The 14635-nt window shown below is 37.8% G+C and overlaps 1 protein-coding gene across 7 annotated transcripts in view; it reads right to left on the bottom strand.

Moving 5' to 3' along the window:
- The window catches only part of MAGI2 (membrane associated guanylate kinase, WW and PDZ domain containing 2), a 979417-nt gene that overhangs the window by 24202 nt on the left and 940580 nt on the right, over window positions 1-14635 (bottom strand). For 2 of the 7 annotated variants that reach the window (XM_040343459.1, XM_040343460.1), the window contains exon 23: window positions 11544-11635. The exons of 3 other annotated variants lie outside the window; for them this stretch is intronic. In XM_040343459.1, coding sequence (XP_040199393.1) covers window positions 11544-11635 — 92 coding nt within the window. Of the gene's footprint in view, window positions 1-11543; window positions 11658-14635 lie in introns of all 7 variants that reach the window. 2 more of the 7 variants (XM_040343461.1, XM_040343462.1) reach the window with 1 other exon arrangement.

Below are 14635 nucleotides of genomic sequence, written 5' to 3'. Positions count from 1 at the left end.
GCCGTCGTATCTTGTTTTGAAGATACAAAACAAAGATACAACGCAGGAAATTTAAAATTACGCCAGCGTATCTATTGATACGTCGGCGTAATTCTTTTGTGGATCTGCCCCTTCATGTTTAATCTTTAAAAATTGAGCCATATCAGGGCCATATATTCATGGATTTAAAAAGAACCTGATATGGCTTGGAATTTTACCTATTTATAACAATATAATTTTTAACACTGTAATGTTGGTTGAGAATAATAAAATAACTATTTTTAAAGATTCCAAATGAAGCCCTCAACTTGCCTGGAGAATAATTTTAGTTTATGTAAAGAACTCCTAAAACTACCTATATGTGTTGCCAGTTCCATCCAAATGTACACATGTTTTAAACAGACCCCCAAAAATTCGACCAAACTACTACAGGGATATTTTATATAACAAGTGTGTGCCTAAAGCATTTTCTGGGGTACACATTAAACAAGCTGAAAAGTTGTCTTTTCTCTAATATGGACAATTTCATATCTTGCCTTGTGATATCTAAAAAAGAGCATGTCTATACTCAGAGCTTCGTAATGGAGAATTAGCAGCTGGCTTTACAGCACTTATGTAACTTATCAATATTTATTGAGTTTGCGTATACATAATGACACTATACTATCTCACTATATTTAAAAGTTCAACTAGCAATTAGAAACCACAACGGTAAAGTTCACTAGCATACAAAGGGATATTTCCAAACAGTTTAATTAAAGTCTCCTTTTACACTGTGGCATAATGACAATAAGCTGCTTTTGCTACTAATCCAGAACAGTTCCAGTACAGTCAATAGCATTTGTCTTACTGCATATAACCAGCAAATCTATAAAATGCAGTCAAGAGAAATGCACCTAAGCATAATATTGAGCTCAGTCATGTTATCTGAAGTCCCATATATTCTATCCTAGAACTATGAGACTAATAGAATTACTACTTTTTATAAATATAGGTAATAAGTAAACATATACACAAGAATGTGTCTACAATTGCGATCTTACTACTGCATGTGCAATGCACTGCATTGCAATGTTTTTTCAATTAGCGTCATGCTATCTTTTGACTCTTCATCGCAGCTTCTTCATAGCATTACTTTCATTCCAGACTGTGGTTTATAAATTCACAATTAGTGGACCCATCCATGAAAATACACAAGTGTTCAAAAAGGAAATGTTAATTGGGTGAATCATGACATAATATTAGAACTGCAAGCAAGCATGCATTTGTTAAATTACCTCCTAAGAGAGAGGTAAATGAAGACAACGTGATTTAAGTGAAGAAGTCTTAGAATGTCTAAATAATTCTAAGATCACTCCACTTTTTAATCCAGTGCCCCCTGATCTAATACTGGAGATCTCGAACATTGCTTCATATGCATTTCTGCATGCAACATGGCACAATAGATCAAATGTTAACAGTCTTCCTTTAAAGCTTTTTTAAAAACAACATACCATACTTATGTCCTTTGTAAAATTAGAATCTGCCGCTTATTAATGTCCAAGATAAATATGGAATATTGTATACATATACCAGAAGTATAAATGAACAGTGTTGAGAAATTAAATAAGTTTCCATTTTTCGTTTTCCTTTTTTTGAGATTGTTGACTGCTTCAATATTGCAAAAGTTGCAAACTCTTGTTTTACATAATTGTTTATTGATTTTACACACACACACACACACACACACACACATATATATAGTTCATAAAAGTGAGTACACCCCTCACATTTTTGTAAATATTTTATTAAATCTTTTTCATGTGACAAAACTGAAGAAATTACACTTTGCAATAATGTAAAGTAGTGAGTGTACAGCTTGTATAACGGTGTAAATTTGGTGTCCCCTCAAAATAACTCAACACGGCCATTAATGTCTAAACTTCTGGAAACAAAAGTGAGTACACCCCTAAGTGAAAATGTCCAAATCGGGCCAAAAGTGTCAATATTTTGTGTGGCCACCATTATTTTCCAGCACTGCCTTAACCCTCTTAAGCATGGAGTTCACCAAAACTTCACAGGTTGCCACTGGAGTCCTCTTCCATTCCTCCATGATGACATCATGGAGCTGGTGGATGTTAGCAACCTTGCACTCATCCACTTTCATCTTGGAGGCGTGTTTGGGGTCGTTATAATTTTGAAATACTGCCCTGCGGCCCAGTCTCCGAAGGGAGGGGATCATGCTCTGCTTCAGTATGTCACAGTACAGGTTTGCATTCATGGTTCCCTCAATGAACTGTAGCTCCCCAGTGCTGGCAGCACTCATGCAGCCCCAGACCCATGACCATTTGAAGGAATTTGGGGGCCCCAAGCAAAATGGGGGCCCCCATGCACCCCACGCATGCAAAGCCTACGTTAGCGCTACACTAAATTTTTTTTCTATTCTTACCTCCCCTTCTTCCCTGTAGGCTGCCGCTGTAGCGTGGGCGAGCTCCTCTTCCCCCTGCTTCTTCTCCAGTCCCCTATCACATAGTGCACTTCCTGTCAGTCCGGCCGGGAACAGGAAACTAAATCTTCTGTACCATGCGTGGTACCCGGCCGGACTGACAGGACTCCAGGTGGAAGGAAGAGGAGCTTGGCTACATCCTGGGAAGGGGAAGTTGGGGGCCCCAGGCCAGCTCGGGGCCCCAAGCAATTGTTTGTTTTGCCTGTCCTGTAGCGACGGGCCTGCCAAGACCATGACACTCCCACCACCATGCTTGACTGTAGACACACTTGTCTTTGTACTCCTCACCTGGTTGCCGCCACACACGCTTGACACCATCTGAACCAAATACGTTTATCATGGTCTCATCGGACCATAGGACATAGTTCCAGTAATCCATGTACTTAGTCTGCTTGTCTTCATCAAACTGTTTGCAGGCTTTTTTGTGCATCATCTTTAGAAGAGGCTTCCTTCTGGGATGACAGCCATGCAGACCAATTTTATGTAGTGAGCGGCGTATGGTCTGAGCACTGACAGGCTGACCCCCACCCCTTCAACCTTTGCAGCAATGCTGGCAGCACTCGTACTTTATTTCCCAAAGACAACCTCTGTATATGACACCGAGAACGTGCACTCAACTTCTTTGGTCGACCATGGCGAGGCCTGTTCTGAGTGGAACCTGTCCTGTTAAGCCGCTGTATGGTCTTCACCACTGTGCTGCAGCTCAGTTTCAGGGTCTTGGCAATCTTCTTATAGCCTTGGCCATCTTTATGTAGTTCTGCAGTTCTTTTTTGCAGATCTTCAGAGTTTTTTGCCATGAGGTGCCATGTTGAACTTCCAGTGACCAGTATGAGAGAGAGAGCGATCACAACACATTTAACACACCTGCTCCCCATTCACATCTGGGATCTTGTAACACTAACAAGTCACATGACACCGGCGAGGAAAAATGGCTAATTGGCCCCAATCTGGACATTGTCACATAGGGGTGTACTCACTTTTATTGCCAGCGGTTTAGATATTAATGTGTTGAGCTATTTTCAAGATGCTTGAGAAAGGAGCGTGGTTATTCTTCCACCAATAGCGTGCTAGCTCTGAAACGCATTGCACATCTGTGATGTCACAGCCCAGCGCTGTGCTCTGTTTTGCTGTCCAAGCCTTGTTCTGGCCCCTGATTACATGGCCGTGTCTCTCCACCACACTGTGGAATCCGGACGACTTTTGCCAGCCACAGCGTGGCCAGCCACTAGCTCTGACGTCTGCCCTCCCTCACTTATCTTTTGGAACCCATATCCATGCCAGATGGACCTCTCCTGACCCCACCTGACTGTGGTATGCCAAACCTGGGCCCCAAAAGGAGACTGTGCTGTGCTCATCCATCCCACCCTTTCCTGCCTAGGATCTGATGTGGTGCCAGCAAAATGGATCTGCTGTAAATTGCAGTCCCATCCCATCTCTTCAGCCCAGCTACAGATCTTGAACTCAACTCTATATTCCCCATGTGAGTGGATATGTTGTTTATTAAATGTTTTTATGATACATACACAGAGCCGCCCCTCTCCTTGTTTTATTTGAGCTATTTTCAGGGGACAACTAATTTACACTGTTTTACAAGCTGTACACTCACTACTTTACATTGTAGCACAGTGTCATTTCTTAAGTGTTGTCACATGAAAATATATAATAAAATATGTACAGGGGTGTAGTCACTTTTATGAGATACTGTGTATATTTTTATGCCAGCACTTAAAGCTGGTGCCTTTCACTACTGCTGGCTCCTGCTCCCTAAGTGCTACTTCTCTTAATTCTTTCTTGTAAAAAAAAATGGAAGATAACAGTGGACAGTGCAGTCTTCTGCCAGTCTGTTAGCTTGGAGAATGGAGGAAGAGGGAGGAGTAAGGGAGTGCCTTGCTGTCTTAAGCTATGAGGCTGTGTGTTTCCATTGATGCACACAGTGTAGGGAGACACATCTCTAGTACCTGCATGTAAGGGTAGCTCCATAGGTTACTGAAAGAGAAAGGAGCCACCCTGAAACAGGAAACTTTGGAGTAGAAGTCATGACACCAGCTTAAATGTTCCATAGGCAAGGATTAAAATATAAAGAAGCTGCATATTCAATAAATTATCTACTGAAAGTGATTAAAAAACTGAGGGTATAATATCACTTTAATAAGAGGAGTAATGCCTCCTTTTAGAAATAAATATATGAGAACTACTCTGGTAATAAATAATAAAAAATATATTTATAAAGACAGCCCCCAAATCAGTGAAAATCAGTCACTGACATTGAAAACACGTATCTGGGAGATTTGCCTGCAGAGAATATTTGCTGAATGTCAAGTTCCTTGCTTTATAAACATTCCCCTAAGTGTGGGGTTACTGCTGAAAGTATGGTTTCAAAGTAGTGACTAAAAATGAGTGCATCTTTATTTCTAAACCACATTTAATCTTGTTTAATGGGAACTGAGTTTGTATTTAAAGGAGTTCTCTAAGCTAAAACTTTTAACCCCCGCTGTGCCCGGGCTGTAAAACTATACAAAATAAACTTTCACTTACCTGCCTACGATCCCCCGTTGTTCCGATATCGCCGTCCCGTTCTCCGGTCCCGGTCTGTTCCACTTCCTGCGGGTCGGTGACTCACAGTGCGCTCAGCCTATCAGCGGCCGCGACGGGACATTGCTGCGGCCACTGATAGGCTGAGCGCACTGTGAGTCACCGACCCGCAGGAAGTGGAACAGACCGGGACCGGAGAACGGGACGGCGATATCGGAACAACGGGGGATCGTAGGCAGGTAAGTGAAAGTTTATTTTGTATAGTTTTACAGCCCGGGCACAGCGGGGGTTAAAAGTTTTAGCTTGGAGAACTCCTTTAAGTGATCAAGTATGCAGACTACAGAAGCAGCAGCACTTTTTAAACTTAATATTTGCTTTCATTGCCAATAGTGTCCCAACTGAAATGAATAAGATTTTGTTTTGAAATCAACTACATCCGACCAAAAGCAATCACAATACTGTAGTTGCACAGCTGTGTTTGCACTCTTTTCCTGAGAAATTTCAGTAATATAGCTAGCTATGTAGAAATTCTTCTAGTATTCAAAATGTTTGTTCCGGAGATCTTGGCTATGACACATAGCCAGCCTAGTTATGATTATTGACATCACATCTACAAAAAAAAGTGCTTTATCCTTCTTTGAAAACTTGCTTTATTAATATGCAAGATGAGGAGATATCAAAAAGACCCTGTATCAGGCGCTGGAGTCTGTAAAAAAGATTCCATCACATGTGTGCTAATGTAAAGATGTAATGTGCATAATATTTCACAAGTTATAAACAACCTAAAAAAAATCTATTTACCAAAAGAAAGTAAATTGAATTATGTTATCAATGTGCTGTAGTCAGTAATTGAACTAGACATGTGCACTGCCAAAAAATGTGTTCATTTTCATTTCATTTCTTTTTTTTCCCGTTTTTCAGGTCATTCATTATGATCGCAATTCATAAATTTGAAAATCTGAAATAATAACTAATAATAACTAACTAAAAAAAATGTAACTATTACAATTAATTGATAGGTATTGGAATTTCCTTTCAAATTTGGCTGTTGGTAAACGTAACGAATAAAAATGTATCCGAAGTTGTGAATACTCCTAAATAATGAATACCGTATCTAAACGTATGGAACGTAACGAATTTTCGGATTTCAGAATTTTGGTACTTACAAATTTATGATTTTTTAAAAACTTAAACCGGTTTTTGTTAATTCAAATAGTTTTCCAAATTAACAAATTTGTTGAAATTCGTTAAACTAATTCGGAAAAAAACGAATTTTACATATCTAAATGGAACTCCTATACATTTTTATACTTTGTCATAATGGAAATTTTATGCCTTATTCTATAACAGAACAGAAAAAAAATAGACTAACAGACAAAGCATACATTATATTGCATTACAAGTTACTTATTTTGCACTAAAGTAATTTTAGCTGTAGTGACAATGGTTTATAGTTGAACATACTAGTATAATTATTTAAAAATGCTTTTTTTAAAGACACTAATAACACTATTTTCTCTAATGATGATAAGTTTTAATACTAAAGTTATTTTGTGCTATTTATTATGCTCAATTAGTATGGTATACCAATTATTATTTCACAAAATGATTGTCATGTTCAGTAACAAATAAAAACTGCAAATTACACATAGCTGAAAATAATGATCATTATGGTAAATAGACATTGAAATATTTCATTTTAGATTTTTGTTTTCGTCCGAAAAATGTATTAATTTAGTTACTCCCGAAATTCGTTTTTATTTATTTTGTTTTTCATAAAAAAATTGCATTCGTCTGAACGAATTAAGGTTGAATCTGTCATTAAAGGCTTATAGTGTCTGACTGTCTGTCGAATGTTCAAAGAAGATTCGACGGAGCAGCGAAACTGTCAGACGCTGCAATCATACTTTTCCGGTCGAATGTTTCACCTACAAGCTATAGTAGAATTCTAATGTTGTATGACTAGTATCAATTATATTTATTAATTATTATTACCAGTCAACCAACAATAGAATTTGTCTATAGCCTATGGGCCGAGAATTTGACCGGGAATGTATGATTGCAGCGTCGTACAGTTTAGCTGCTCCGTCAAATCTTCTTAGAACTATCAACAGACACCATAAGCCTTCAATGACAGATTCAAAGTTTTTCGATGCTTTGACGAATCTTCGTCGTTCATGTTGAAATGTCAAGTTAGTTCTAGCTATTTTACTGCTCCTCCTCTTTGGTTACAATCAGCCTATAACATTCATCATCATCATTATTTTTATTTTACTTCCCCCACCCAATTCCAGCAGCGATCTTTTCTCTCTATGTCGAATCTTTCCTCTCTATAATGTCGAATCTTTCCTCTCTATAATGTCGAATCTTTTCTCTCTATAATGTCGAATCTTTCCTCTCTATGTAGAATAATCTTGGACTAATAGAGTTAAGGTTAGGCACATTCGACCGATGAAAACGAAAATAAAGCATTTGTTTATGTCGGATCTTTCAGATTTCGGATTCTGTGCGTTTGTTTTCGTTTGTTAAACCGATAATGAAAATACCTGAAATTCGGACGAAAATGCATTCGGACGAAAACGAATGCAAATGCCTAATGGCAAATAAAACATGCCATAACTTAATAAATTGTGCCTAATATCCATTCTTCTATGTTACACTACTGGGCCACTACTGGGCCAAAGCAAGATATAAGCAAGTTTTCAAAATTCCAAATATCACAGAAAACAAAACAAATTACTTGATGAAAAGAAGAGGAGACGGGTCCAATATATTATTTAGCACCTCTAGATCATGCTAATCGCATTCATAAAAAAAAGTTCTCCCAAACAAAACAGATAGTTGTGGGTGGACAATGGCAGGTTGAATCACATTACATTTTTTTTTATTATTCTAGCACTCTAGCACTTATATAATTTAAGAGTTTTTGATTCTAATTCCATATAAGGCCATTATTACTTCTGCCATCTTTAGACTAAAATCTCTGGTTATTTGGTAGATAGTGAAAAGCTCCTTGACCCTAAAAGGTAGCAGCATGATTTTGAATACAGTAATATAGTAATGGCTCTAGTGGTAAATACCTCACTGGTGAGGGAACTCACTGGTAGTAGAATACAAAGAAGCTCCAAAAAGCTAAATGGATGATTCATACAGCTAGTGTTTACCCAATGTGAAACATCCATGCCAGGTTGAATTATATTAAACATTTATTAAAGGCATATGAGTTGTTAACTTTGCCAGTGAATTTTCCCTTAAGTATATGTATTGAAAAATCACTTTGAAAAAAAATATACATACATAAGTAAAATGAAAAAAAAAAGTGTTTTGATTGCACATAATTGGATGATGCAAGTAAGCAGAGCTTCACCTCATTCACTAAGCCAGTGGTTCTCAACTTTCTAGTTCCGTGACCCCTTGATAAAATTTCCCAAGTTGTGGGGACCCCTAGCAGTAAAATTATTTTTGTAGTGTGGGTTGTCAGTACATTTTAGGATGTACCATTCTTTCTCTTTGTTCTCCTTTCTTTCCCTTTTTATCTCTCTTTCTATCCTAATTTCTTGTTTTTTTCCCCATCCCTTGCTCTAGCCGTCTCTCTTGTTCTTTCTCCTATTCTTTCTCTCCCTTTTTCTTTGTTCCTCTTCTTTTTTTTTTAACAGAAGGATATATTCTCTATTTGTACTCATTCTCTTACTCCTTGGTGGAGGTGGGGGGTGGGATCAGTGGCAGTGCTGGTGGGGGGCTGGGATAAGTGCTGTGCAGTGCTGGGGGGGCGGGGAGTTCTGATCAGCCAAATTAGGCGCTCTTGATCAAGGTTTTCTGAGAACTGTAGTAGGGACTTTTAATAGCAACTATAATCACAGGTAGTGTTACTCACTGTGTCTCCGGTTTCACTGTGTCTCCCGCAGCAGTGACACCTATGCCCAAATCAGGAGATAGGGTCTCCTCCAGCCCCTTCCACTTCACATTCCTCACCAGCCAGCTGACACCTAGTCTCTGCCCCCTAGCCATGTCATGAACTGAATGGGCGGCTGCGAAGAGGGTGAGTGGGCGGCCCTGGGCTCCAGGAACAGCCCTGCTGGGCAGCCACGAAAGGGCTGGAAGAGCAGTTCGGGATTCAGGAACAGCTCAGGATTTGGTGACCCCTGGCAAATTGTCATTTGACCCCCAAGGGGGTCCCGACCCCCAGGTTGAGAACCACTGCACTAAGAAAAGGTAAAATACCACAGCAAAGTGAAGTTTCCCTTGAAAAGAGAACAGCCTGTTTGCCTTTAGTAAGTTAATCCTCATGTTTGTTTTTTAGTGTAGCAGCTGAAACAAGACAGCAGTAATGGTCGAGCAGTAAAAATAGCTTTGGTTTTTGCAGATACTGCATTTAATGTGTATTATTTCTTGCATGAGCATTCTATAGAAAGTAGCTAGTAGACTAAGGTAAGTATTTTGAATTTGGCTCTGCATTTTTCTTCTGTTTTATCAAAGTCTGTTCTAATGAAGTTACATTTCGTATTTCTTTGAAACCACCACGATCTCTTAAAAATTCCAATAAGTCACACTGCTTGTGTAAAAGATGTATCTTTAAATTTTTTTGTCAAAAAATAAATATATTTGTATGTATGTATGTATATATATATATATATATATATATATATATATATATATATATATATATATATATGTATATGTGTGTGTGTGTATGTATATCTATATATAAAAATGATAAGCTGTTTTTATAGGTTAGGGTGTTAAATCTTTTTCATATTGCTGTATTAAACAAATCATACATGTTATACACAAGCAATGTGGCTGATTGTTTTTTGAGAGGATTGTGGTGGTCTCATATCTAGTTTGTTCCTGGTCAGCATGCAAGGTAGTGTAGTTCTAGTTGTATTTCTTCTTAAGTTTTATTCTGTTTCTGAAAAGAACTTGAAAGGAGACATAGGTATTTTACATGCAGTAGAATTTTTTTTTTTTTATATTTCTAAATCGAGTATAATATAAACAGATGCCTCGATGGCAACTTAGGAAAGTGTATCTTAGCTACAATATTTTCAGCAATAAAAAAAAAAAAAACATGCAAAACTGAGAAACCGACTATAATGTCAATCTAAAAATTATAAAAAAAATGCTCATATTCCAATTTCTGGTTATTTAGTGCCATGCTGCAGAGTTAAATTCACATCAATAAATGTTTCCAAATAGCATTCAGGAACTTCAGGAACATTCTTTATTTGTTCTTCCTTGGCTCCCACAAGAATTCACTGTATGTATGAGCTCACATCTTGTAATACAAGTGGCACTAATATAAGGGCTCGCTAACAAAAGCAAAAGCATCCCTCTTTGCAATCCTAAACACATAAAAAAATTCATGCATTTAGGCTGTTCACGAGATGCACATGTAAAGAGGTTACATTTGGTTTAGCTTTCATTAACAAAGTCACTGTCAGTTTCTTTTAAAATGAGTGACGAAAGCATTACAAATAATAAGAGATGCATGTACTGCATTGCATACCACAATGGCATGCAGTTCAGATGCATTCCTCTTTACATCAATTGAATTCAAAATTATGTGAAATTTGTTGAACAGAACAAGCAGCTGTTATAAAAACAGCTACAGATTCTGATAAAAACGACCACAGTGCATCAAAACAATTTTTTAAACACGCTTCAGTTAGAATTTATTATCGGCCATGTGCACAATTCCTAAGCCTCCAGGATGGTTGCCCATTGTTCTTACATTTACATGTAAATTTGCAGTACACAAAACAAATCAATCTGTCATCTATCTGCATCGTCTACCTTTACTAGACAAAGATTAGTGATGATTGGCTAATTTAAATGAGTGCAGCTTTTAGTTTGAATGTTGTGTTGCTCATTAGATACAAACTGAATTAGAACACATACTCATCGTACTGTATATAGATACGGCTTGAAAGCAAATGGAAACATTTGTGAAATTAAAGCACATGCCCTACTCTAAAATGCCCAAGTAAAACCAATGAAAAATTGATATACCAAGCTCCATACCCCCTTATATAATTATTGATTCTGAGTATTATTTAATTGGCACATTAGCAATACAAGTATTATAATTTGCCATGCACTAAAAGTAAATATCTGATCTGAAATATCATTAAAATATATTAAGAGTCAGTTTTCCAGAATAAATACAAATTGGATCCCTACTTTGGCCCTTAATATCGAGAGAGCTTTGAAGTAGGAATGCACATTTTTATTCATCCTTTAGGTTTAAAAAAATATATTTAGCCATTTTAACCTGTTAGCATTACAGAAAAAAACAGCACATTTGCTTAATTAAATATCTAAATTATTGAAGTATTTTAAGAATATATATGTTGCTGTACTGTATGCTTAATTTTTTTTTTTTTTGGTGGAGGTTAAATAATAGAACATCATGTACACTCACATTAATAACACAAGCAGGTCAATTATTGTGCAGAAAATACATATATTATTAAGCAGAATATGTAAGCACAATCAAGTGAAACAGCAGATTAGAAGAAACTATAATATGCATGCAAAGTTTACAAACCGTGTCTTTAGGGTGGCCCAATAAGTAGAAATATGGGGACCCATGCTTGTCACTTTTCATGCACATGGAGAGACTGGAAGAAGGTACCATTCCTAAAGGAAGGGGAGGAACAGCCTAGGACCAATCATTAGAATTAACAGAACAGTGACACAAAGATATAGAACTGTTAGCATAGAATTTTTAGTAGATTAGCAAAGTTACAGAAATGTATCTAACACAAAATAGAGAGTTACTTGTATTATAAGGCATGCACATAAAAGTATTAGTTAAAGCTAAGCTCTACCATTAAATGTGAAACCTTCTACATTATATGGCATCTGGCATTTTAAATTCATTTAACAATCTGCTGGATACTGTGCATTTGTACCAAGCCAGAGGGTAACATGATTTGTCATTTCATGGTCTATTTATCCTATTTTAGTTGTATTTATACTGTGTGAATGGAATCCTACCAGCATCAAAAGAATATGCCAAGGAACAAACACCCATGTGATCTGTTTTAAGAACTTTGCTTAAATACCATGACAATATGATTGTGTGCCATGGCTCACAAATATAGCACCCAGGAATCTTCTATGATTGCTCAAAGAACCTGTCTACCTGACCACTAATCTTTGCACGGAAATTCTCAGAATATTTGTTTCTCGTTTTGAAAGATTTTGTTTGCTTTTAACATTTGATTTTGGAATGAATGGACTTCACCAAATGAAAACCACAGAAATTCATTCATTTGAGAAAAAAATTCCATCCAGCTGCTTTAAATTTTCCTGTCACTGCTGTAAAAAAAGAATGTCGATTTGACCCACTAATGATTAAAAAAAATGAAGAACTTTGTTAGAACCTTTTTTTCTAAGAATATTTTCTCAAAATTCCACCCATCTATGACCAGCTCTAGACCATTATCATGTTAGATTTTAAGATTGATTGCAGCTGATTTCAGGATCAATCAGGTAAAGTTATTCCACATTAATTCTTAGCTTGCTGGAAAAAAAATTCACTAATCGCTAATATTCTTTTAATTTGCATTGAGATTTTTCCTGTATAACAACTCTGACTGAACCCCCCACCACCACATATGCTCTTGACTGAACCCCCCACCACCACATCTGCTCTTGACTGAACCCCCACCACCACATCTGCTCTTGACTGAACCCCCCACCACATCTGCCTCTAACTGAACCCCCCCACGACCACATCTGCCTCTGACTGAATCCCCCCGCCACCACATCGGCCTCTGACTGAACCCCCCCGCCACATCTGCCTCTGACTGAACCCCCCACCACCACACCTGCCTCTGACTGAACCCCCCCCCCACCACCACAGCTGTCTCTGACTGAACACCCCACCACCACATCTGCCTCTAACTGAACTCCCCCACCACCACCACCACATCTGCCTCTGATTGTAACCCCCCCACCACCACAGCTGTCTGACTGAACCCCCCACCACCACCACAGCTGCCTCAGACTGAACCCCCACCACCACTATTGCATGTAAATCTGACTTCCTGGTAAATTTTATTTTAGTTTTAATTATGATATATAAAAAGTAATGAATGTGGGGGCCTTTTGGTGGGCAGGATTTTTTTTGGGGTGGGGCAGTGGGGGAAGGGTTTCTTGGGCCAGCCCTGGCTGGTACATTGCATTCATCAGTTAATGAACAACCTTACCTTTAGTAAAGTTGTTTGTTAATAAACACTTCCTGAATACTGTACAGCTTACCTAGGGCAATACTTGCCTTCATCCAAATTCAGTGATATTTCCTCTGACAAGGTCCCAGCCAAATCCTTTTTATACAGTGCATGTGTGCCATATCCCAATTCATTATTTTGAGCCATACTCTAAAGGGTTGTTGGAGGCTGCCATAAGTGCAGTATAGCTATAAGGATGGCTGTTGTTTTGCATTTGCAGTATGAAAATGAGTTGGCGGTGATCGTGCCAGAGGAAAGATTGCTAGATTGGGGATGAAGGTAAATATTACCCTAGGTGGGCTGCATTCTTTGAAGTTTTGGAACAGCATTACACACGCAGAGCAAGTCCTCTATATCATTGTTGGCAATTAAACACTGTATAGGTGCCCATTTAATGCGTTTAAATACAAGACACATGGATTAAAATTGATATATTGTTATAGTAACAAACACTTCCATAACTCCTCTTGAAATGGATCTGCTGCTTTGGGGGCAGGAGGCTGTAAAATAATCTTCAGAGCAACAGAAAAAATAACCAGGAAATAGTGATGATCTGGTTTTATACTTCTTATTCAAGCTGGATCACTAAAATATCCATTAAAGATTTCTTTGTAATTTGAGAAAATAAACATTACCAAGTCAGGTTTGCATGCAGGTACAAGTAACATATGATTCCAAGGAAAGCATTCATTTTACAGCTAAAGTCCCCTGATTAGATCTAGGTGAGAAACATCTTAGCTCGTTAAAGAAATCAACCATGAATCTATGTAGATGAATATATACCTATTTGTGTGAGTTTTTGATTATTTTACTAACGGAACCCTAAGGTTCATCACCACAGGCATCATGCAAGCTGAGAAAATGATATTCATAGTTTCAGCATGAACACATACCGCCCATCAAGGTGACAGTAAATTGTCTATGAATATTAACACATCCAAAAGAAAACCCTCAATTGTTTTCAGATTGAAATGTTTTACCTTTACATACATCCCTAAGAAAACTGCATTTTGACCCACTTATATTAAGCACACTAACCAATGCAATTTCAGCTAAGTCTTTGTTTACTTACAGCACTTTACTCCATGCATGTAAAACGATGTGCATATTTATCAGCTTATCATATAAAACTTTTTATAGCCTTTCTACGCAGGTAGAGCATCCAGAGACCAGCATGTCGGCAGATTATTCTGTGTTTGCTTCACACAGGGGTGTGCTTTCACTATATGTGACAGAACAGTGGTATCTGGTATATGTCTTTGTGCCTGGCTTTAGCTTTTTATATTTTGGTGGTGAGAAATAATGGCATAATAATTCAGTTGATAATAGCTGTTGGTATTATAGTTTTAATGACACCAGAGAGTTTAAGGTTTGGGGCAAAAGGGTAGGTAGGTCGAAAAAA

Source organism: Rana temporaria, chromosome 3, assembly GCF_905171775.1.
Source record: "Rana temporaria chromosome 3, aRanTem1.1, whole genome shotgun sequence".
NCBI lineage: Eukaryota > Metazoa > Chordata > Amphibia > Anura > Ranidae > Rana > Rana temporaria.
Note: the sequence above shows the minus strand (reverse complement) of the source record. Positions and strands in the feature narration are given on the sequence as shown.